The 25,563-nt window shown below is 41.2% G+C and overlaps 1 protein-coding gene across 1 annotated transcript; it reads right to left on the bottom strand.

The window, feature by feature from the left end:
- Positions 1-1,970: 1,970 nt before the first annotated feature.
- On the bottom strand, positions 1,971-25,285 carry LOC124069734 (voltage-dependent L-type calcium channel subunit beta-3-like). Its single transcript, XM_046409141.1, has 14 exons — positions 24,568-25,285; positions 11,643-11,708; positions 10,262-10,384; positions 9,965-10,104; positions 8,855-8,916; positions 8,191-8,216; positions 7,597-7,677; positions 7,393-7,451; positions 7,172-7,281; positions 6,353-6,361; positions 5,206-5,357; positions 4,920-5,015; positions 3,949-4,122; positions 1,971-2,953 (listed from the first exon to the last, which is right to left on the bottom strand). The coding sequence occupies exons 1-14, from the start codon at positions 24,583-24,585 to the stop codon at positions 2,183-2,185; spliced, it is 1,887 nt and encodes a 628-aa protein (XP_046265097.1). The 5' UTR covers positions 24,586-25,285; the 3' UTR covers positions 1,971-2,182.
- Positions 25,286-25,563: the final 278 nt, after the last annotated feature.

Genomic DNA, 25,563 nt, shown 5'->3' on the forward strand with positions numbered 1-25,563 from the left:
CTGAGCAGCTCCTTCAGCGGCAGACTGCTCCACCCTCAGTGCAGCAAGGAGCTACAGCAGGTCCTTCATTCCCACTGCTGTTAGACTATATAATTCGATGGTCTAGTCCTCTTTTCCTCTCTTATGAGGACTTGTATATAGCTGAATATTGTACTGTGTTTGTTGTACTTTGTAAATTGTTAATTTATTTTACCTTTATATATTCTTTTTTTGTAACTGTTTTTGCACACTTCTTGCTTTTTGCACTCTTTTTCTGTTCTTGTGAGCTGCCACGACAAGTAAATTTCCCCACTGCGGGATCAATAAAGTTCATCTTATCTTATCTTAAAACTTTTATGGACTATAATTTTCCAACAGCCAGGAGCCAGTGGGCTTGGCTGACTGTAATCAGCCGGCTTTGTTTGATTTGTACATAGGTGTTATTTTGCAGAATATTTTGAGCTCAAATAAGGTTCAGTACACTTGGAAATAGCTGGCTTTCACAAACAAACCAATTTACACTGAAAGGTGTCTTACTTGGAACTATGTCAGTGTTTTACAAATTGAGGGACGCTTCACACAGTCTTTGTTTTACATTTTAATGGTTTTCAACAACAGAATGCATATTTGTCAAAATTAACCTCTGATCACTGTACAAAACAAAAATAACCAAAACAAATCATTTTGGAAAGAAACAGAGTCAGTTCAGTCTTGTCAACTCAAAGCAATCATACACAGTAGGTCAAGTTCTACCAAACAGTGCAACAGGCTCTCTGGTTTTCCTTACATTTACCTAAGAAGGCAATTATGAAGTATGTACAAATGCATAGAGATTGTATTCAAGCAATATATTTTATCACAAGAAGATGCATAGAGTATCCAGCATATAGCACAGGTCAGTGTCACCAAAGTTTTTTCATGCTTCCAGACAGATCAAATACAAGTCAATAAATATGTTTGAACACCATTTTAAAAAGTAGGAAGCAAAGTATGACTTCCCTTTAGAGTCATGTAGAAAAATAGTTTGACTTTCCTTACCAATGTTTAAAATAACTTGTTGGCGTTTGAAGATATACGAATTTAGACACATGGGGCGGCGTGACATGACAACACACAAGTCTGTGTTTCCCACAGTTACTTGACCACGTAACAAGACAAAACAAACCTTTGTGTAGCTTTGTAGAAACAAAAATCATAATAATACTTAAAATATAATAATTTAGCCCATTATGTTGAGATCACAAGTTAAATACTTCATAACGATGGGAAATGTTGATATGATGTTTTCTCAGGATAACCAATTTTGGGCTTCAACTATTGATTGTTTTCTTTATCCATTAATCTGCTGTAACCACATTATATTTGACATTTTTGCTAAAAATGTAACGAATACAGTTAAACAGTTGTTAAATATTTGGTGGTTACTTTTCTGTCAATCAAGCAATTGACAATTACTTGTAGTTGACTAATTGTTTTTATTTCTATGTGAGATAATTATATTGGTATCTTGGGGAAACAACTAATTTTTATCTCCTTTTGTTTTTTCTCAAAATGCAGTCATTAAGTACAGCTATCTGAGTTTTGATTCATCTGTAAGCTCATTTTGGAGGACGTATGCGTGTGATGCTGTTGAACTGAATTTTGCCCGCCACACAGATCCGTGAGGTTAGGCTACATCAACGTGTAACAGGCTCCCTCTAGTGGTGACTTTATCAACTGTTCTCCCCTCCTGTGTCTCTCCACATGATGGTAGGATTTATTGGAGTACAGTTATATTAGATTGCATTAGTTATCACTAGTTGTACCTGATAAACCAGCAACTGCATTCAAATTGTTACCACAAGAGTTTATCACGAGACAACAGCTTCCGAGACCGTCCTTCGATTCCCTAGAATTGAAAACTTTAGAACAGATGCTGCATGAGCACACCAATAAATTTAACTTGACTAAAGTTTGTGCAAAAATACACACAAGGTCGAGCCATATGAATGAGGTAAAAATGAAAAAAAAAAAAACATGAGACAATAGACGAGGAAGAGACATAGGTGCGTGTGAGGTGGCGGAGGGTAAAAATTAAAAATGGCAAACAATATGAGGAGAAACACTGTCTACAAAGATGATGCACCACTCTGACCCATCCATTAGTGCATTATAACTTGAGCAGCATAAAACCATGCACCAGTCCACAGAGGAAAAGGAGTCACTAGTGTATATAGGAATCCCGATGCCATTGTCGTGCATCTCTGTCTCTATCTCTGCCCCGATCCCTATCTCTGTCTCTTTCCCTGTCCTTGTGTCTTTCTCTGTCTCTGTCTCTGTCCCCATCTCTGTCTCTATCCCTGTCTCTGTCTCTGTCCCTGTCTCTGTCCCTGTCTCTGCCATGGTAGTGGTGGTAATTGTGATGATTGTGTGTAGGATAGTGATCCATATTTTGTGTCCCTGGTGGAATATGCGGGTGACGCCTGTGCTGCCGGTTGCGTTCATTGTGCTCCTGCTCATAGTCTTCCCCGACGTGTGGCTGGCTGCTCCCTCGGTGATGTTGGTGGTGGTGGTGGTGATGGTGGTGGTTACTGTTATGATGGTGGTGGTTATGGCCTCGGTGGTAATAACGAGTCTCCTCCTCGTCCTCCTCCACCACATCTTCCACCTCTTCCTCCCTCTCCTCGGGCAGGTGCCTGCGGGGAAGCCTCTGGCTATAATCCCTGCTCGACTGTACTTCCGGGCCACCGGATGTTTGGTTGTGCTGGGTGTGGCAATGATGCTCTATCCGGCGGTGGTGGTGGTGATGATGGTGATGGTGGCGGGTGTGCTGGGGTCTCTTTGGTTCAGTCCTCAAGAGCCGCTCTTCCTCCTCTTTTTGGCCCTCCTCAGCCGTCTGTTCCTGTGCTGGCGCTGGAGGGGGCTCCTGGTCCAGATGGTTCTCCCGGGAACCCTTCCTCTTGGGGGCAGCTGACTTCTTGTTTTTCTGCCCATCCTGGGACACCAAAATACAACATAATGGTCACAGAAAGCACACACACACACACAGCTGTTGTAAAGGAGGCCACTGGCTCTGAAGTGCCTAAATTGACAGTCACTCCACAGGCAATTAGAATATTTTTGTGTGATAATCAGTTTCATCATGGGACCTCAGAACTCAGTCAGGCTCTGTGATCAATGCTTTGGTGATCAATCTAATGTATATTTAGAAATTTGTGACATTAACGTGGTGACTTTACATGAAAAGACCGAATCTAACAATCAACACCTTTTTGCACCATGGTGAGACGTATAGGATTTATTTAGTTTTGCAATCTATCTTTGGGTTGTATGAGTTAATGTGATTACTGCTACTTTGTGTCATGCTGGCTATGGCTAATGCAGATTTCTATCAATGTCTGGTCTGTATTACATTTTTTTTAGAGATGCAGTGATGAGGGGAGTAAATATATTTTCCTCTAAAAAAAAATCAGTTTTTAGCAAGTAATTTATTTCTAAATACTAAAAAAACACAACACATATGAGCTATCATATTGTAGCAAAGTTTTCTCTGTGTCCTTGATTTTTCTAAACAGACAACTCATTTTTATGGATCTGTTTTTCTAAACAATATAAGCACATAATTTCTAGCTAATTTCTAACAAAGATGCAACTTTCTCTCATCTCATGTCGCTGAGGTGGGATGGTTTCACTCACCAGAGGCAGACCTATTTCATTTCTTCAACTTTCCAATGGAGAAGTATGAGGAGAAATGAAATGAAAATGTTAGGTGAACATATGGAAACAAGTACAGACGCAGCACACTGTGAAGTTCCTCTGTCTTTAAAACAGCCACGCTGAGTTGCAAACAGTTTTTCTACATTCAGTAGACGCTCTGTACAGATGAGATGAGAGGGATGAGATGACATGACAGTATGGGAAGGATATTTCATCCAATAGCTTTATTGTTTTCCGTAGTGTTTCCTATATAGGTTTATGTGTTTCACATACTTTTATTGCTGAAGGACTGGTGGGCAGCGTATTCTCAGCCAGCTGGGCCACCAGCGCATTGGCAGGCTCCATCTCTGGTGGATGAGTGGCTCTCCAGTAAGACTCCAGATAGTCAGCGATGTGTTCACAGGCATCAGTTAGCTGGTTCTCATCTAAGATGACGTCAAACATTTCCTACAGGAAAGTGGGAACAAGTTAACAACCAGCAGTAGGAAACGAAGGATCAGCCTGTAAATGAACAGCTTAACATTAAGTCTGGCATTAGGCCTTAAAATGAGATTCAGCTGACAAGAAGAAAGGAAGTAAGTTCGTCTCAAAAATGGGACACCCAGCAGCAGTGCCGTGAACGTCCAGTGAATATTTGACTTTGTAGTCTACAACAACTCTACAATTCTGATGGTCTGCAGTGTGCATAAAAACAGAATTCATTTGTAGACACCAAAACCCAAAGCTTAATTATTTTTCAGATTTAATTTATTCTGTTAGCTGATTAATTACATTTCATTAACATCTATAAGTTTTATTTTCCAACATGAAGGTCTAAATACCCTGTCAGGACTACTCAGTCTAAAAATACTGTATTCTGCCTAAAGAAATACCATTACATTTAACTTTGTAGAATATAAATTCCCCTCAAACTGCTAAACCTCCTAAATTCCCAGAAAATAATACTGAGGATACGAACTCACTGTAGTCTGAAGTGGCTACAACCCTGGATATAAACCAGAGGGGTCAATGCTGGATTTCTCATATGACTTTGTGTCTGTAGTTGAAATTGTTAGACTGGACACAGTACTCCAGTCTAACAATTTCAACTACAGACACAAAGCCATACGCATAATTCTGTTCAACAATAACATCCAATTATAAAATATACATTAAAAAAACCCCATCTATTTAAAATTAAATTACCCAACACTATTAATTGCCACTGCATCAATTTCAGACAGCAGCCACTAGATGGCACTCACTGGTGGGCATTGGGCGAGCTTGTCTGCTGCCACCATTTGAACATTAAGATGTTTGGTCTGTGACTTCCCTCTGGTTTTAATCAGTCTCGTCAACACCTGCACAAAGGAGACAAAGAGATGAAGATGGAGAGGTAAAAAAATAAGGAGAGAAAAAAATAAAAAATGTTATACTGGCTGTTGGTATTTTACAGGATTGTGTTTGTTTAAGCCAGGTGAGAAATATTGAGAGGACTGAGGAGCGGTCAGTCCAGAAGACGGTGCAGAGAAGGTCTCTGGTGAAGCTTACCTTTGGTGAGGAGATCTTGACATAGACTAGAATGGGTGCCAGGGAGGTCTTGGACACCTGGAGAGGATGGTTGACAGTGTCTGCGTCTAGAACCACCAGCTGCAGGCTGCGCGCGAGCTCGAAGATACGTTCCACCTCACCTTGGATCTGAGCTGCAAAAGCAGCAGTAAAAGCATGTAAAAGCATCATTTTGACATCGAAGATCGAGGACATCCATCAGTTGTACACATTTATTTTCCATTTAAAACAAGATGCAACATCTCACAGGTAGCTCATAAACTTACAGTGCATATTTTCCTGACAGTGACCTAAATTTTGAATTGTAATTTCCCAAGTTACCGATAATTTATTTGAAACACTTATTATACAGTTATGTGTAATTCTAAATGTATTTGCATTGCCAGGACAGGTATGAGATAAGATTTTTTGTTATTCCCCATTTCATCAGGTCATATGCCAAGACTGAAATATCATGTTTGAAGCAGTACCAAAGAATCTCACCAAAAGGTCTATTTACTGAGGCAGCTGACTGAATCACTGAGTCCTCCTCAGCAGTAGAGCCCAACATGCAAACAAAAAGTCCTTAAAGTGCTAAGAAAAAAATGGAAATTTAATCTTCAGTTGCACGACAAATTAGGACTCCATCTACTGAGGAAGACCATGTGATCCCATCAAAATCTACAAAGCAAGACGAGTCTAAAGAACAGACTTAACCAACTCACATGGCGAATGGAGAATAGCTCACAAAACTCTTCGACAGATTGATCACTGTGAATGCGACCTGTGATGAAACACTGCCTACGCAATGAGACTACATAATAAAGTGATTCCCCCCTCACCCCCCACCCCTTATATTTTCCTGGTTAACCAAGATGTGTTACACTCATGGGAGGAGTACTTTAAAGATTGGCCACTAGAGGGAGAGCAGGACAGCAGGTCATGGAGACGGCTGCGGCTGTTGAATTACATCTTACACATCTGTTAGCCCAGTAAAACACATAAGCAGCAGAGCACATCGGCTTGTGCCAGCACCGGTATGTATTTACACACTGAACTTATTCGGCTGGTGCTGATGTGAGGTGATGAAAGGGAGGAAGGTGTAGCATTCAAACAGACATGGACTACCAGTGCTTTCAGTCATACATACCGGCAGCATCTGGGATGAGAGAGCAATGAGAAAGACAAGAGTAGAGAAAACCAAATGAATCTTATCCCGCTGTAGTTTGACTCCCATCTTTTCCTTTGTGGCTAAGGGGGTGGGATTTCAGCTTCCTGTACAACATCACTGGGGCAAACACCCCAAATGCCCATAACCAGTGAAAATATCACTCTGAAATCTTTTCTGCATCACCACATCTGTACACAAAACATGGATGTAGAGCCACCAGCAGATTAGCTTATTTTAGCACAAAGGCTGGGGGAAAACATCCAGTCTGAGCTAAACAAACATGTATGCTGATTTTTAAAACCTTGAAACAGAGCCAGGCTAGTTGTTTAAGAGTGATATTGATCTGCAAGAGAGCAAATAAGCATAACCCCCAATATGTTGGACTATTCCACTTATTATCTGTATTTGTCTTCACTGCTGTGTGTAAAGAGATCTGTAACATTATTGTTGAACAAAGGATCATCTATTCAGAAAATTAATGAAAAAAATCTTAGGAGCACAAACTGTGCAATGCGATCAAGAAATATGAAAGTCTGACATATTAATTTCAGGCCTGGGTCAGTATTAGTTGCTTGTTTTAACCTAATTATGGATGCAAGTGGGTGAGATTTGGCTCGAGGGACAACACAGTGAAAAGATAAGACAATTACTACAAGTTATTTTTGAAGTCAATTACTGTTATCTTAATTGTCCTGACGAGGTCAACCCCCCCAACCATGTTACTCTACAAATAGATAAAAGTGGTGCCAAAGATAATCTGGACCACTGGCTTCAGGTTGAGGTGATAAAGACATGTACCTAAATTGGAGCGTGTGTTCGACCGGTCAATTAAGGCCTTTTTTCCCGGGTTGTTGAGGATGGACCGTTTAGCCAGAGAGATGTCTGCTGTGACCCGTGTTATAGTAATTCTGGAAAGGAGTCAGAGAAACAGAGATTGTTGCACAGTCGTGATTTTGTTCCGAGTTCAGCATAAAAGGTGTGAAGCTGAAATCAACACACTGAGTTAAATCAGAACTTACCTGCCTTCAAATCGATGTTTTAAAAAGTCAAATAGCGCTTTTTGCATCATATCTGTAACCTGGAATAACGTGGGAGACATAGATTTTAAATAAAATTCCCCACTACTCAAGTACTACACAAAATTTATTTAAAATATCAGATAGTAAAGCATCTAAAGTCCTTCACAAGTCAAAGGAAACTTGTTAAGAGTGTGGCAGGCTCACCTCTAAGCCCTTCAGTGACGGTCCCATTAGGACCACAGGACGCATTGTAGGCACTACATCGTACATAGCCACCTGCTCCCCCTACGGCCACAAAGAGACACAAGATTCATTCGGTATAGGATGTGAATGTCTCTGAATGCATGTTTACATTGCAGGCAACAAGTCAGTGTCAATTAAATTGCTTCTTTAAAAGCCTCAGTTTATTCCAAGCATAAACTGACAAAAATGCAGAAAAGAAGGAAAAGAAGCTGCTATTCTGATCATTGATTAATAATTTCACAGATTTTTCAAGAAAAACTGCCAAACACCAACATTTAATCACTTCATCTTTAAGTCTAAGTGGACATTTGTGCCAAATTTGAAGGAATTCCCTCATGGGGTTCCTGACATATCCTGAGACAGAGACTTGACCTTTGACCTCTGACGGTGGACAGTCAACCTGAAAGCATAATTCATAAATTGCCAACGCAGAGGCATAAAGAGGTAAGTTTTCAGTGTGTTTGTCGGGGGAGGGAGGGGGGGGGGCTGTTTATGTACTGAGAGACAACCTGCTGTAAGAAATGTCAACAGAACAGCAAATGTGTAGCCACTTACCGGTTTCTTTTTCACCTGCTGATTGGCTGTTCATACAGAAAGATAAGAGAGGTGTCTACTGTTAACTCACTCGAAATCAGAATATGGGCAACAAAAAAATATTTTTACACAGTTTAACACACACACAGTCGTGTCTCCATCACTTTTGGGGACATTACATAGACTTGGAGGCTTAACCACCACCAACGATAACAGTAAACACCCATCCATCCGTTATCCGTCAGGGTCGCGGGGGAGCTGGAGCCTATCCCAGCTGACTACGGGCGAGAGGCAGGGTACACCCTGGACTGGTCAATCGCAGGGACAATACACAAGACAGACAACCACACACACACGCTCACCCCTAGGGGTACCCAATGTAGAGTAGCCAATTAACCTAATGTGCATGTTTTTGGGATTGTGGGAGGAAGCCGGAGTACCCGGAGAAAACGAACATAGGGCAAAGACCAGGATTCGAACCTGGAACCCTCTTGCTATGAGGCAACAGAGCTAAGCACTGCACCACCATGCCGCCCACAATAAACATTAACTTGCCTAATCATAACCCGAACCTCAACTTAATCCTAACCTTCCAGCAAGTCTTTTGTCCCCATAAGAAAGGCGGATCCTCACAATGTGACTTGTCCCCACAACTACAGGAATACACACACACACACACACTGACCTTGTGATGGAGGAGTGTATTTCTTTGAGTTCATATCTTGAGCTGCTTGAGATGCTGCTTTGCTGAAATGAAAGAAAAGTCATGAATTAGCTCAGATCCTTCTGACTAAACACAGAGACAAACAGGGTGGCCTTTACAGTCTAAATGTCAGTTATTCAGTCATTGTGAAATTAGAGCGCTACGTTTCTATGAAATAAATTACTTTGTTCTCACAGTGTATATCTAATGGCTTAAGATGCAGCTATATAAAGCTTAGAGGGTAAATCCCTTCAGCACAGGCAGTTGCTGCCAAAGCCAAATTTCCTCAAAGATCCTCTAGATGTGTTTCTTTTAGTCTAACTGGGTCAAGTTAAAATCTTTGAGTCTGCAGTGGATCTTCTTGCCTGCCAGGTTCATTAGAGTAAAAACTACCCACTGACTGAAGAACAGGGAAACATTCCTGAATCTCAAAGTAATCCATTTCATACAGTGCTGAAAGAAATGCCAAAAAAGCAAAGAAATGTCTTAAAAAAATAAAAACTAAAAAAAGAGAACTGCTTTGAAAAGAGATCATCACCAAAACATGTTTGTAGAAAAAGTGAAAAATCACGAATAATGACAAAGAATTAGGAGCTGTTTGAGCTGGACCGAGTTAACCAAATTAAAAAATGGAATCGGCTATTAAAACTAACCGTGTGCATTGCATTTCTGACATACTTCAGTACACTAATGCACAGAGAGCGGGAGAGAAGGGCTTCAGCTGGGGCCCTCAGCTCATTTTCTGCCACAGTGCACCCTTACTGTTTAATCCAGCCACGCTTGCTTTGCTTCTACAAACAAAACTACTCCTGGTGTGACCCTTTCACACTGATAACACCTGCCTGGTCAACATGCAGTTTGACTAATCTGTGGATGTTTTCAAAGAGCATCAGCCGAATGCCTAAAATGTCATATAATCCTCTGCATTTCACTTCAGAGTGATGTTTTGTTTGTGTGTGTGCTGGACCAATAAAGATTATTATTAGGATTACAAGATAAGTCAGCACACTGCAGCGTGGGCTTGTGTGCTTTTATTTTTTTGTAGCCCTGTTGTGTTGCAGCTCGTGGGAAAGAGAAACACGCTGTTCATACTTGGCTAAGGCCTTGGCAGCTTTCCTCGCCTGGACTTCTCTCCTGATGAGAATGGTTTCCAGATTGACTGGACTGGGGATGAAGCCCACCACACCATCCTCCTTCACTGGTCGACCGATCCACCAGTCATTGTTAAACTTCTGGTCAATAAAAAAAAAAGAAGAAGAAGAAGTGAATTTAAGGCTTGACTCACCAGCCTGGTTCACGTTTATTTTTACGGTTATGTTTTTAATAACTCTATTCAGAACCTGCATTACTGCTGAGCTGTGTGTGTGTGTGTGTGTGTGTGTTTCTAACCTCTTTGACGTGGAGGAAGTCTCTGGCCTCAAAGGTGACTGCCTGGCCTGGTACGGGAACGTTGTCGTCGTCTGCTGGCGTATAAGAGAAGTTGCAACGTACTGCGAATGCCACAGGCTTGTACTGGAGATACGGGGCACATGTTCACACAAAATATTGTTGATAACTGATGCTGCAGTCAGCTTTCATGCTTGTATTTCACTCAGGTACATGTTTTCACAAAATCGTTACAATCATATCAATTTGAAGTGCTAAAATACATTACAATGAATCTAACAAATCTAACAAAACACAGCGCTGAAACAGTCTGAACTGAAGTCAGAGGCTGTCATGGGCTCTCCTGTCACGTAAAGGGTTGTCACATTTATGACGTGTATTGTGTGAATAAATTGGACATTGTGTCAGAAACAGTGGTCAGCTTTGGCTAGTACCATCTGTGCACACATACTGTGCTGTCAAACCATGGCTAATATAGCGCTATGTGGATCAGTTTCATATTTAGCCTGTTTTCTGGTTGAAGAATTGTGTCATCTTTGACATCTCTTTGAACATTATGTTAAAATTACATTATTTTGTGCTATTATAATAATCAAATATATTGTAATCATTTACATGTCTTGTCATGTCAAATAAAAATGCATATTGCATCTTCTTTCGCTGCACAGTAGCTACTGTTTGCTTCTGACTGAATGCCGTCGGAGTCGTAATCCTATCAGAGTCAAATGTCAGCGGCATGCAGATCAAGCTGCTAATTACTCCACTTTGGAAAGATGAGGCTGTGGTAGAGGCTGCGGGGTCAGCAGGGGATGGGCCGAGCGGCGGCCGCCTTAATTACAGAACACCAGTGGAAGCACATTAAATCTGTGGGGGGAGGATTTAATTCAATATCCAATGGGATGTGTATCAGCAGGCGCTGCTTAAAAGGCAAAGAGAGGGAAAGAGTTTGATATCAGCTGTGATAATCTGATCTATTTGTGAACTGACCTTTGCGGTCATTGCACCCTCAGAAAAAAAACAAAACGGTGCACCCCCCACCTTCTGTTTGTATTTAAGAGGTGTTGGTAGTTTTCTGATATAACTCAACTTGGTTTCAAGTAGCCTTTATAATTTGGCAGGATTTTCCTCCACAGATAGTTTCTCAGCAATAATCAATATCCCTCATTATTATCCTTCTCCAGACATTGAGCACAGAAACGGATGACAAGGAGAAAGACCACAGTGACTCATTTTAATAGCAGAATATTGCTCTGCTAATCCAATGTCCCAGTGTCTCGGTTTCCTGTCTGTGATGCAATCACGTCCTTGAGAGCAGCCTCTCTGAAAAATGAGTCTGCGAGGGCCATGCTGGGTCGGGTCGGCTGATGAAACGCTGAGAAAATACCTTGGCCTTCTCCAGCTGCACCTGAGCGTTTCTTTCCTCAACGGCATCCGAGTCCTGACGCTCTCCCTGCAGGAGAGAGAGAGAGAGGTGAAGTTAGTCCAATCGCTTCTCTGCTCTGATATGTGGGCTCATCAGAAATATTCCATTTGAAGACATGAAAAATGTATTTTTGTTTTAATCAAAAAAGGTAAGAAAAGAATGAGAGACAGAAAGATATCGTATATGACAAATCATTCATAAATCACTTAAACACATCAATCTCATGGATAAAAATGATCCCCAAATATTACCAACATGTCACCTTTGATTCATTCGAGTCGAGGTTGGGATCACTTGTCACTGGGCTAAAGTGTCCTGACGAAGAGAGGCAGCGACAACAGCAGCAATTTGGCACACAGTCGGATACAAAGACACCCACCCAAAGTGCAACGCAAAATATTAATAAATATCAAAGTACTCTGCATAAAATATGAAGACTAATTTTTCTAAACTAAGAAAGCTTTAAATTGATGAGACTAACCCAGAGAGATTCAAATGTATCCCAAAACATCAGAAGTCAGATGAGAAATTAGTTTCAGCAGCAATGATTTAAAAGAGGACTTCAAGAGGGGGAAAACTGGTCCAAGTCTATGCAGCAGAGACTGGAATATCTTGATATATATACAGTTCATACACCTAAACTGCATCTTACGTTACACCCTCCATGTCCAGTACATGCACGCATGAGGAGGCCCCTTCCTCATCAAAGCATGTGGACAAATAACGTTTTGGAATTTGATTCACTAATATTGAATTAGTTAGAAAATCGTCTTCTTCTATCTAATTATTTCTTTGAAGCATGAAATTAAATTGTTTTTTGGAATGAGATTCTATGATTTTAGTTTGAGTCTTGGGACATAATTATTACTGTACTGCTGCTCTTTTGGACCCGTTAATGGATACGGCATCACTCTGCCGCTGCAGGCTTTGGCGATTCCCTCTCTGTTATGGCATTTTTGGGTTGAAAGCATTTCGTATCGTGTCCATATAAAAGATCCATATAAAAATATTATCAATGTACGTGCATCCTCGATTCCAAAAAAAGATGGGCTGCTGTGTAAAACATAAATAAAACAATGTGATGATTTGCTAATCCGCTTTGACATATACTCAGTTAAAAAAAAAAAAAAAAACAATACAAAGAAAATATATTTAATGTTTTACCTCACCAACTTCATTGATTTTTGTAAATGTATGCTTATTCTGACTTTTCAAACAAATTGGGACAGGAGCAACAGTTGTTGAATGAGCCAAAAACACCTGTTTGGAACATTCAACAGGTGAACGGGTTAACTGCTAACAGGTGAGAGTATCATGACTGGATATGAAAGGCGAAAGGCCAAGTCGTTCACAAGGTTCAGCACTTTGTGAAAGACGTGGTTGGATGGAGAATGTAACAACAGAGGCTGTGGCATTCAGGAACACTTTGTAAAACCTTTGTCGGTTTGTTTGCAAGTGGTTGTTTTTGTTTTTGTTTTACACAGCATCCCAATGTTTTTTGGAATCAGGGTTGTGGGATGCAGGTAGGCTGTCGTTTAGGTCTGGATTGGACTCATGAAGACCTGGCTGAACACTGTTCCTAGTCAAAATAACAACAAACATCAATATTGATTTACACTGCTGTATCAATTTAGCAATTCCTCAAAATATAATACAAAATCCGAGTCCTTATTCAAACTGACTGAACACACATGCCTTTTCATTTCACTGCTCCTTTTCCCAGAAGCCTCCTGTCTTCAGTTGTCAGGAAGTGTCGCAGCAGATGCCTCCCGGGACGCTCAGGTTTATGTGCCATGTGTACCAGAGATTAGATTGTCCCCTCAAAGACATGGTAATTAATGCCCTCTGTGTCATAGCCAGGAGGTGGCAGGGCCCTCTGCGTCAGTCTGGCACTCAAGATACACACTTGCATCCTAAAGTCACAAATCAGCTCTCTCGTTGTAGACAGTCTGCTCAGTGTGATGAATTTTAACAACACGGTGATCCTGTGAGCCCTTGGTGACTTGAAGCCCATATTCCTAAATCTAACCTTGAAATGCACATCACTAATGCACATTGTTAATATAATACGCATTGGTAGAAAACTGAGGGTCAATGTTTTGCTTAAAGATATGTAGACAGGAAGTGTGGGGGACTGAATCACTAGCCCTACAGCCCTACAGCCCTACCAACCCTGGAAATGCTATCATTTTGTTAACTGTATCCAGCAGGAGGTTTTGGGGGGGCACAACATCCCCAAAGGGCCAAAATGCATCCCCCTTGTTAATCTGCCATCCCTCTCCATCTCCCCATGTGGTCACGAACAGAAGGACCAGGGTTGGGTTCAGACACAGACACTGTCCTTATTGGACCCTCAAATATAACTGATGAATCAGAAGAGTCATTACGTTTTGATAGAGCCTTTCTATTTGAACCGGCGCAGCATTTCAAGCCCAGAAAACTGACAGACTAATTGCATGTGTTGTAAATCATCTCAATGCTCAACCAATCAAATCTGTGCGTTTGAGTCGGTGAGTGCGGCAGACGCACACACAGGGAAGGGACGAGATGAGAGGCAACAGTCGGAGGAACAGATGAGTCAGAGAAAAGTAATTTCACATGGAGTGCTCTAAAAAGAGAAAAATAAACAGCAAGAACAGGGTTTGAATCGAGAATAGACAGAATCTTGCATGTTCATTCTTCCCACTGACAGTTCAAAACCAGAGTGTCTCACATCTGAGACTGTGGTGTTTCTTACAAACGGCAATGCGACGCACCACTATGAGATAAAGTGCAGATCATCAGCGAAAAAACAAAATATTTTAGATGACACTGAATAATTATGCAGCTTAGACATTATGATGTTCTGCATTTTTACTCGAGGAAATGTTTGTCCCCCACAATCACATCTGTTTCGGCTTGGATCTGCAACAAAAAGACAGCAGATCACAACAGGAAATGTTAGTGACACGTGACAGTGTTGACTGCACTCCTCTTCGACTTTGCCTCCTAAAACTCCTTAACACATTTTCAGGGGGCAGACACAACCTGAAATGCGAAAGCGACAGTTTGCTGTTTGGAGTTCTGGGTGTTACTTCAAGCACCGACTGCAGACTCCCAGAATCCGAGTCTTGTTATCACAATGCCTCTGCAGCAACCTCCACTAGAAGGTCCAGCAGGGTGGTGGATAAACTTCAATAAGAAATAGTTTCAATATGTAACCACCTGGGGGAACACAGATTGTTGTCTTTATGCGTCTATGAAAAAAAATAAGACAGGACGTGTTAATCACTGAGCTTTGGAGGTGTTGCTGTGTATTTCTGACCTTGGAAAGTGCCAGTCATGCCTCCACTTTATGGAGGCTAAGCTAATTATCTCCCACCTCCAGCTCTGAACTTAACACACAATCTTCTCATCTAACTCTTGGAAAGATTTCTGTCCAGCGAGGATGTCAGTGCATGTCATCCAGGCAGCAACTGAGCTTCCTCCAAAACATCTTTGGCACAAAAAACTATAAGAACATTAATCTATTTGGTATGAGACTTAAATACAGTCAAAAGAACACACTGGGTGAACATGAATGTCAGCCCAGACTGTGTTCATTGTTCCCTGAGGGCAGACCATACAGGACGCTATAACTTTGATGATGCCGGTAGCTTCAGCTATGGATTTGGTGTCCTCAGCTATGGATTTGAAATAAAAGGGAGGGGAATAAAGCAACCCAGAGTCAAAATTCTTCTCAACTTTTCAGGCAAAGAAGAGTTCAAAGATGTGTTAGAGAGGACAGACAATATCAGGAATAACACAAGCAAGGAGAAAGAGGCTGCGGTGAGTTAAAACAAGCAGACAAAAATGCAGTATTGGTGACTAAAATCATAAGAAAAAAGGCAGTAGTGCTTGAAAAACTCATGGCTCGGAACTGAGTTAAAAGTATAATTACAAAATAATGAAAAATGTGTCAAGAAAAAGCAAAATAGAGAAGGTCAGTTGTTCAGAAGCTTAGCTGAAAATAATTTGTCTTTGACAGAGAAATTAAAAAAAAAAATCTTCTTTAGAAAAAAAAAAGAAAAAGAGAAATAACCTTGGTGGGTAAATATGTGAGAGTAGAGGGACATGATGTACGTATTAACAAGGTGGGACAATGTTGGTAATTAGCGGAGAGAATAAGTTGTGCAGAAGCAGGAGGATGCAGTAGAGACGATGTTGAGACAAACTATTCAACATGATGAGGAGGGAATAAGAGAGGAAGGGGGAGGAGGAGGAGGAAGCAAATCTCCCTGGGGCAGAATTATGCCCAGGCATGGGTTTTTGTTTACCCATGGCTGGTGTAGACATCTGTTCGCACAGCGCCCGCCTCTCCTGCAAGCCAATGTCACCCAGCCAATAGTACAATACGCCCCCGCTGAATTATTAAACAATGTTGAGCTCGCTGCTGCAGGTTACTTCGAGATGTCTGTTGTCTGGGATAAGGCAAAAGAAGTAAAAATGAGGAAAATTATAAGAATTATCGACCGGTTTTGTAGTGTTAATTTGAATCTTTATCCAAGGAGAAAGTAACATCAATAAGATCTGACATTAATTATTGTTCAACTGCGAGTGGTTTGTCTGAGGCACCACAGGTATAAGGACATCCAGAAAAATGCAACTCTGGATGTCACAGGACAAGAAATAGAAGCAAACGTGACTTTAATATTCATGATTGGGATTTTTTTTATGTCAGCGTCGTTGTGCTTTTTTACTGAAACAGAACTGAATCAATTAATCAATTAGTAAATGGTAAAAACATTAATCAGAAACTATTTAGAGCATCAGTTAGTTGTTTCAATTATTTATTTTTCGTGATTTATAACAAAAAGCTTTTTTTTTGTTCTGGACTGATGGCTTGGAAAAAAAATTGCGATGCATATTCTCATTGTTTTCTGACACTTAATAGACAAAAATGGAATATTATTTGATGCTGAAAATAATCATTAGTTGTGACTTATCAAATTAAGGTCACAATTAATAAAAATAAGACTTTTTGTGACATTAAAAAATTCATTTATCCCCTCTTCTTCCCTCTGCCCCTCTGTTCCCACCCGTCCCTCCATCTCAGCCCATTAACGTGATTACGTGGCTCAGAAGGTGGACAAAGGAAGGTGGACCGCAAGGATGACGGGATGGTGGTCGAACAAGTGAGGCCACGTTCTCTCGTGTGCTCCCTGAAGGTGACTCCTTTCCCGTTCAAAAGCGTTTACACAGCTCTTTCTGCACCTGCCAGGGGAGTACATTAGGAGGGGAGCATCTGATTGGGGAGATGGACTCCATCTCTGAACTGAAATAATCAGAGTCATCGAGTCACCAGGAGCCAGCTGGCTGGCCTGGAGCACTGCGATTCCCCAGAGGACAAACTGAACTCTGGACTGGGAGGAAGTTTAGGTTCACATTAAGGATTTTTCAAGCAGTTTATCCATTTTTTTTATTTTATTTTTTTGATGCTTGATTTGTTGAAGCAGCTGAGACCACAGGCCTTTTCACACTGAGCTACATTCACACAGACTAACAAAACCCAGAAAGATGCTGACTGGTTATTTGGTCTAATAAAACAAGCAACAGCGTGTGTCCGTCTTTCGTCCTGACTCACTCGTGCTGTGCAAAATGGGGGAAATGGGAGAAAACAGACTAAATCCATCCATCCATCCATTTTCTATACTGCTTATCCATCGGGGTCGCGGGGCAGCTGGAGCCTACCCCAGCTAACAGACTAAATCCTCACCTTGAAAATATTCTGGTGCACAAAATACCGACTGGAAGGAAAACAGGTATAGAAGCTCAAATGCTTTGGGAGCATTTGATGTTAAACGGTTGAGGAACCTTTACGTTGCACTCACACTTCAGAAATACTCATTCAGTTCAGTGTCAGAAGTCATCTTATCCACTTTATGAGACACAGTCCTGGATGTTTTTCCACTGGAATGCCCAACAGCAGCGCACTGCTGTTCATGGACACCAGTTAGTCCACATCCTGGAAGTCCTTTGTCTTGCAAAACCAAAACATACACTTTGAAAGCACTTAAAATGAATCATACATCTCTGCTTTGTGTGTCTTGTACAAGTTTGGTTTGAGTCTGTCCAGAGCGGTTCAGAAGACTCAAAACTCATTGTAAAAAGTTGCATACAGGTGAAATTTATACATTATTGGAAGTGTGTTCAAACAGTATTGTACAACAACAGGTGTTAAAGATAAGCACTAAGTAACTGCTTTGGCAAATGTGTGTCGTTTCCAGCACACACACAGACACAGCGACAGTCAAGGTCAAGCGAACACGCATTTTCAGAGCACAAACAAATCCATATTTTAGCAAAACAACAAAAAAATGCAGTTTTAAATGTCCATTTAAAAGTGTTATTTTGAGTTTTGAAAGGGCCTTTAATCCCTGCAGAAGAAACATCTGTGAAGGAATCTCAAAGAAAAAAAAATCCATCCATCCATCTTTGATTCTGCAGAACAACCAGGCTGTCTTCTGTGTTTCTTACTTTAAGACAATATCCTGAGCTTGGCATAAGTCGCAGTTATCTATTTCAGCTGATAGCATGCACTTGTGTCTCTGACGATACCGGATCCTGCCGCACACTTGCTGAACAAACGAAGGGACGTTTCCATGGCAACCACTTAGCGAAATATGCCACCTAAGCATAAATGACTCCCAATGATGTGAGTTTTATGCTATAATCCTCAGAGAAATAATAATAATGATAAAGCATCCTCCATCCCTCCATCTGTGTCTTCAACTTGTCTTCAACAAGCGATAAGCAAAAATCCACGACATTCTCACTGACTAATTAAAAGCATTAACAGTAATTGGGTGCCACGTCAAATTCAATGAGAGCTCCACAGAGGGGCTACTGAACAGACAGCCCTCCACAGAGAATAACTGAGTCAGCTTGGCAGCGTTCAACATCACCACTACTGTACTTCTCACAGTCAAAGAAGTGAAACATCTAACGGCTAAGTGACATTCAAGTTGGTTGCATGCCAATCCCAAACACACACACACACACACACACACACAAAGTAAAAGACAGGAGGGTGATGTAGTCATACAGCAGCAGCAGATTCTCGCTTACCCGGCATGGTATGTGCATCTTTGCCACACAGCGCAGACTGATCAACCATCTGTACGAGTTTAAGCAACCCAGAGTCTACCGAGAAGCAGCAGTGGTGAGGTGGTGAGGTGATATGAACATGTAAAGGAGAGGGATTCACAGCACGTAAAGTCTACATGAAGAGTGGGTGGCAGACAACTAAAGGGATGTGGATGTGAGAGTGTGAGTCTGTCTGATTGGGTGGACACTCTATTCACACTCATTCTATTATTAGTTTGCATGGAGAGATGAAGTGTGCTGAGAAAAGACAATATGGGTTAAGAGCTTCCACACCACACACCACAGCAGCTCCAGCTCCAGATGTGTGATGAGCTCCAGAGCTTGGTGTGTGTGTGTGTGTGTGTGTGTGTGTGTGTGGAAACACCCTGACTCTGTTCATCATCCACCACCCTGTTAATCACAACCACGATACCAAAACAGTCCATGTAATAATTTGCAAATGCAACAAATGCAAATTCAGAATCAACATATTTACAAAAATCATTACATAAGATGTTAAATAAATCGCCTTTGTACTGTTTCAATGAAGCATTTATCGAACAAGATTAAAAAATCATCACCTTTTTTTCATGTTTTGCACTGTGTCTTAACTTTTTTTAATCAAGGATGTCGTTTCTTTAGGCAGGAGTTAATGAATCTCGGGAAACAAAACAGCATGAAAGAACGTCCATGCAGGTGGATTCAGTCGTTCACATGATGTCCACGTCCCACCTGTCTGTCTCATCTGTCTGTGTAGCGAACGCACAAGTGGACAACGAAATCCACAAATTCGGGATTTACAGGAGAAAACCTAACTCGCAGGGATGTGCTGTACAGAAAACAGCCTGCCTCCTGTCCCCTGAAAGTGCTCATTCAGCAAATGAGCAGGAATGTTATTTCTAAAAGCACGGATGCCAAGGTAACTCCTCCCACTCACAACTTCAACGGAGAGCAGTCTGTGATGTGATGTGCGATATTTTTAGCCAACTCTGAATATAGTCATGATTACTGGTGCTTCACCTGAACTAGAGTGTGACAACCAGAACCAAAATGTCTTTTAGCTGTAACAGCTCAAAGTACATCGGCTGGTTTTACTTGACAGAGTATGAAAGTAGATCCAGTGTGTCCTCTTTGAACAATACCGTGGTTTATATCTTTCATAAGAAGACATCCAAACTGTGGTGTTTATTCATATGTCAGCATATTCTAGCTGATCCGCACATACATTTTTAGGTGTTAAACTAATAAACTTCATTAAAACTTTGTTGGTGAGCTTTGGTGTCATGCATCAAAAAGGACAAAAACGCTGCCTGCTTCCCAAACAGCCGCTAACACACTTTATTGTTGTCTGTGGAGCAGGTCACTAATCTAATTGTGACTAATTTCCTGTCAGCCCACCAATGAGCTGCTGGCGCCGCGCCCAGGAGATTTTCACCTATAAATATTTTCTTGTACTGGCTCTTTCCGTTGTTGAGGAAAAGCAAAAGTTTATGTATTATCATCCTTCTTGCAATTTAGCTGCTGTTCATTTACTTGGATGTGTTATTCCACATACTGTGATGATTTCTTTGCTAGTCTGTCACTCTGTCTTCTTCCTCATTAACAGCCTGGTCATTTTCATGCAGTGTGTGGTTCAATGCAGTTTACTCTAAGCCCTGTCTAATCAGCTGCTTTGCATCATCTGTCTGAAGGAGACTGGCTGCATGCCCTCTGCCTGATGCTACCACAGAGCAGATACGGCAGGGTTGGCACCGCCACCTTTACTTTGGCACGAGTCTCCGTCTGTGGAGTTAAAGGCTGCATCACAGCCCTGTAGATCTACAATTATAGATCAAAAGTGGCAGCAAATCTGTCCTCCAATAAATGTAATTTATGTCTATACAGTGTGTTAATATCTGTTGGATCGTTATTACTGATGACTCCGGTTTGTGGTTCTAAATAAAGTAAAGAGTTTAAAGAAAAAATACCTAAATTAGCTAAGCCCAACACCTATCTTTTTTACTGTGTCTACACCTCTTAGGTTTGCAGGGTAATTTATTTGTCCTTGTCCAGCACTGAGATGCACGGTGATGTGAAATCTTGCAGTTCCTTTCATGCTACACATGTATATACACAGGTAATTAAATTTAGAATTGAATAAAAATTAATTAAATCAACAAATTTATGCAGTTACTTAAATACATATATGCGAATACATTCATTTTTCAGCAATAAAGCCCCAAAAATAAGAGATTAAAAGAAACATTTTGAAGGAGCCACCAGCTGTTAAATCTGCATATGCATACGTTGGTGAAAGGTAACGGTAATGTCTTGACTGGGTTTTCAAACACCAGTCTCAGTGTTCTGTTCTTTCAAAACCACATGGTTCACCTTCCATGTTACAAGGGACTACTCCGGTAATGCTGACTGGGGGTGTTGGTGTTCCCAGATCTGACAGAGCCAAACAGAGGTGGTAATGTTAGCCACCAATCTGATATAGCATCCAGAGCTAACTGAACAGCCAGCAGTACACAGTGGATGTGCTAGTAGTGAATGAGGCATTTTTTAAATGTAAACGGTATCCCCACATAATAACGAAGTTTGTAGTCATCTGATCTCTTTATATATGAAATACTGCATTGAATCTATAGCCTTGGGCATAAACATGAACTTTCAACACCTGTGCAGTCAATTCCTTTTCGATGCACTACTTTTAATGCCAGATCAGGCCTAACCCTGAATGTAAAAGTAATGAAGCAAGAGTTATTTCCACGTTGTCACATCATACACAGGAACTCATTCATAGCATGTAACTACGATAGAGAAAATCTGCACCATTGAAGGAACATCATAAAGAGAAATTTACCTTAAAGAAAATCACAACACCAAAGACTAAACCAAAAATAAAAAAACATTACAGAGGGGAAAAAAACCCCAAAGTGTATTTGAGCTCTTCTCTTTCTCTCTCTGGGTCATGATTGTCTCTGAGTAAGGAGATTAAGATACCATGCGTCAATCCAGGATTTAGAGAGAGAGAGAGACAAATGCAAACTCCTCGCAGACAGCCAACACTGCTGCTTGGACTGCATGTGCTCAAGCTCCCTGACAGTCATCAGATAGACACACAAAAGCTGCATTAATAGCCTATTATCTATATCACTTAGTTTCCGGTTCGTTGGCTTCTGTAATAGATAGATTTCATCTGTACTATATAGACAGGGAGCCTCTCTGCTCTTCTGCATTGCACAGTGTCATGATGCAACATGATTACTGTTGGTATAAGGAAGGGTGCGTGTGTGTGTGGGGGGGGGGTTAGAGAAAAAAAATATTTTTCCAACAGTTTCTGTTAAGATAATTTCTCTCTTATTGCACTAAGGAAATTACTGCGCTACCATCATCGCTGCAGCTGTCATTTCCATCACTCCTCTGCACCGTGGAAAATATTGGGAACATTGTTATCAGGTTAAACACAAACATGATAGACATACAGCAGGGGAAAAAATTAATACACTGCAATTAAAACACAGCTTAGAATCCACACTAATCCCTATGGAAACAGGTCGACCCAATATTGTTCTAGAAGGTTCCAGACAGCTCTACTGCCTTATTGCTCCACTTCCTGCTTGGAAGGAGAGCAGGTATCTGGATATAATGCCCCAGTAACAACTACTAAGAGGCTTTTCCTATTCTAGGTAACAAGTGGTGGGCCAGCACTACAGCACATTGTAATGTCAAGACAGTAGGCCATCCAGAACCTGTGAGGCTTCATCAAGATCCAGTTTATGTCTCAGGTTACATTTACGCTATGGACCTGTTTTTCTGAAAAATAAATGTCCATAGATATTTCATTTCTGGGATCTTTGTAAAATTTACTGCTGTTCTCAAGTATTTGAGGAAAATCATAAAGATCTTATGAGTCATTTCAGGCTATGGCAAACATGTTTTCAAATAGTTATTTAATCATAAGTGCAGCAGATATGGAGCAACGTTATTTTTGCGTTGAGTTGTGTTTCTGACCACCCAGATGGAATCATTTTAGCTCTGTTTTTGGTCTCCACCAACTTCTGAGAAAAATATCTGACTCTTTAGCTGCTAAACGCTCCATTATGCTCGCCAACTTGTCACTAAGTTTTCTGTTAGTCACTGGGGATGTTAGAAACTGTTAGACACAAGGTGGGTTTTTAGAGCCTTTTTTAGAGCTTTTTTTAGCCTTTTCATGGAAAACTGCTGTTTACTGCATTCAAAAATGAGCATGGTGAGAATGAACTAAAACAGTAAAATTGGAAGGCTAGGAAAAACAAAACAACAAGCTGAAAATAATTTTTAATCAAGTTGAGACTCTATTTTCCTTTACAAGTAGCCAGAGAGAAACGCATACATTCTTGCAACAGCACAAGACTTATATTAACTTGTGATTTTACATGAAAATAAGAATTTATACCAAGTAACATCAAGTATACATAAGCACAACTAAAAAAACTTGCTGATTTTGGTTAATGTTTTTTGGCTGCCAGGGGCGGATGCAGGAACTTCACTGGCTGAATTGTAAAAGGTGCGTGAATGTCATTTTCGATTTATTTCACTCATAAGAGCCACATCAGATACGTCTTCCACTGCATTGCATCAGCACCAGAGACCCTGAAATAATCCAGTCTAATGTTTGGTTAATTACTAATTAGCCAGTGCCAGCTGAGAAAACTGCTGGCAGATAACATTATCTAACATTTAGGCTTAAGTTAAGGCCAACAAGTATTTCACAAGTCTGTGCTAGCCTTTTCAAAGAGAGTACTGCTCCAAGTTGATTTGCTGTTCAGTGGGTTTGTCATTATTTACATGCTTAAAAAAAATCAACAGAATGCAGGAAATTAAGTGTGGCCCCTCTTTGGCCCTAGATTTTTTTTTTTAAAAATCCCCCTAAATAAGAATTACAGTCTTTTGCAAATCATTTTTTTACTGGGCAGCAGACCAAATACTTTTTTCATCCAGATGGTTAGAAGTGTCTTTAAGGATTCTGAAAATAGCTTCAGAACAGCAGTAAGTGTTGTTAAACAACCCTCTGCTTCAAAGACTGACAGGTGGATGCTTAGCTCCGTCACTGGAAGGAAATAGTAATGCGGGAGAAGCACAGAGTGGTAGGTTTCCTCAGCAAAAACAGATCAGTTCTCTCAGTCTCCACAAACAGGCTTCAACACTGACGCTTCATCTGTAGGTAAAATACTTTTTTTTATCAGGCAAATGGTTAAAATGATGTCAGGTGCTAAAACACTAAAATACTGACTGAGGTGTTCTGCTCATCTCAGGAAATCATAAGTAGCCTATCTTGATTGCTCTTAGGCATGAAGAAAGGGAAATCTGCACCTGCTGCTGTTGTACAATGTAAAACTTCAATCATGTGGAATGAAAACAGAGGCCCATACAGCATATACAGTTTTATCCTGTAGCCTGAACACCACATCCCACCGAGTTCACGGTGAGTCCAAGAGCCTTGAGCGAAAGAAAGGGGCAAGAAAAGAGATTTTTATCCACCCGATCCACACAGTCCACTGGTTATGCAACTCTCTCTCCGAAGCTTGTGCTTCTCAGCTAGACACATGACATGATACGTGCATGTGGATATGCTTCTCTATCTGCCCCTGCGTACTGTGACTGTTTTACCGAGTGCGATGATGTGGAAAGGCCTCACACACGGATTAACGCCCTGTGCAACAGATGGTGCGTTCTCCTACCCTTCCTGTACAGGCCGCGCACGCACAGACACACACACACACACACGAAAAAAAAACAAGAATATCACCCAGTTTACCTTTTTCTTGGGCGGCATGGCTGTTAAAGTGGTCCTCTAATGTTATTCCACGGTTGGATCAAATTATCGCTCACCTGGCTCCGGTAAATAAGACGTCGACAAGTATGCCATGAGACCTGAGTTTACCTCTAGAACAGGTGGATATATCCGAGGCTGTTAAAGGCTGCGAAAACACCGATCTTTAAGCGCCGTGTTGTGCGTAAAGGTGGAATATATTTCCCAAGGAACCGCGACGCGCAGGACACCGCCGGAGACGCGGATGAGTGGCGTGAGGGGTTTCACTTAAGTCTGTATTGTGAGTTGAGTGTAGTTACCCTTTCCCGAGTCCTAGGGGTATTAAAGGCTTATTTCTCGGTGCGGCATCTGTTGAGCCGCACACCGTTCAGTCTGACCTCAAGCGCCGAGCAAACCATGAAGGCGTCCGATCCGTCCGCACTGTTCCAGGCGTGCTAAATAACGCAAAGTGAGGGATGTCTCATTTATGTTGTTGACCAGAGTTGACTCTGTCCGCAGCGCGCGTGATGCCCGATTAGTGAGTGAGTGTGTCTACGCGCACGTGTGTGTGTGTACGTGTGTGTGTTTGTGTGCATCCAAACAACTTCCTGGGGTTTGGCTGAACACATGGGAGTATTATAATGGCCCGGCTCCAAAATAGAAAGATGAAATTAAAAAGCTAGCACGACGTAATTCCTTTGTGTGGCCGATTTACAGCATACAACTGCAGACAGATCTACTACTCACACCCCCCCCCGTGTGCGCAGACGTGATGTTTTTTTGTTTGTTTAGTGTCATTATGTCACCACTTAAAACTCTGTTCTTGCCAAGTATCAGCCACACAGAGAAGCTACATGACTCAACTTTCTTCGTGTATCCTGAGGTTACCTTTCTGTGTGGAGCTGCCTTCAGGGAGGCCCAGGCTACATGTGGCCACGTGTAAATATGTGCATTTAAAACATTAAAGCTTTAATGAAAAGCACAGTTTCACAATTTGAGCTG

This window comes from Scatophagus argus, chromosome 13 (assembly GCF_020382885.2).
Source record: "Scatophagus argus isolate fScaArg1 chromosome 13, fScaArg1.pri, whole genome shotgun sequence".
Taxonomy (NCBI): Eukaryota; Metazoa; Chordata; class Actinopteri; family Scatophagidae; genus Scatophagus; species Scatophagus argus.

Excerpts from the sequence above, each read along its gene's own strand:
- LOC124069734 (XM_046409141.1), bottom strand. Across the intron at positions 5,016-5,205 it reads TCAAGATCTCCTCACCAAAG|GTGTTGACGAGACTGATTAA; the intron begins GTAAGCTTCACC and ends TCCTTTGTGCAG. Across the intron at positions 2,954-3,948 it reads CCAGTCCTTCAGCAATAAAA|GATGGGCAGAAAAACAAGAA; the intron begins GTATGTGAAACA and ends TTGGTGTCCCAG.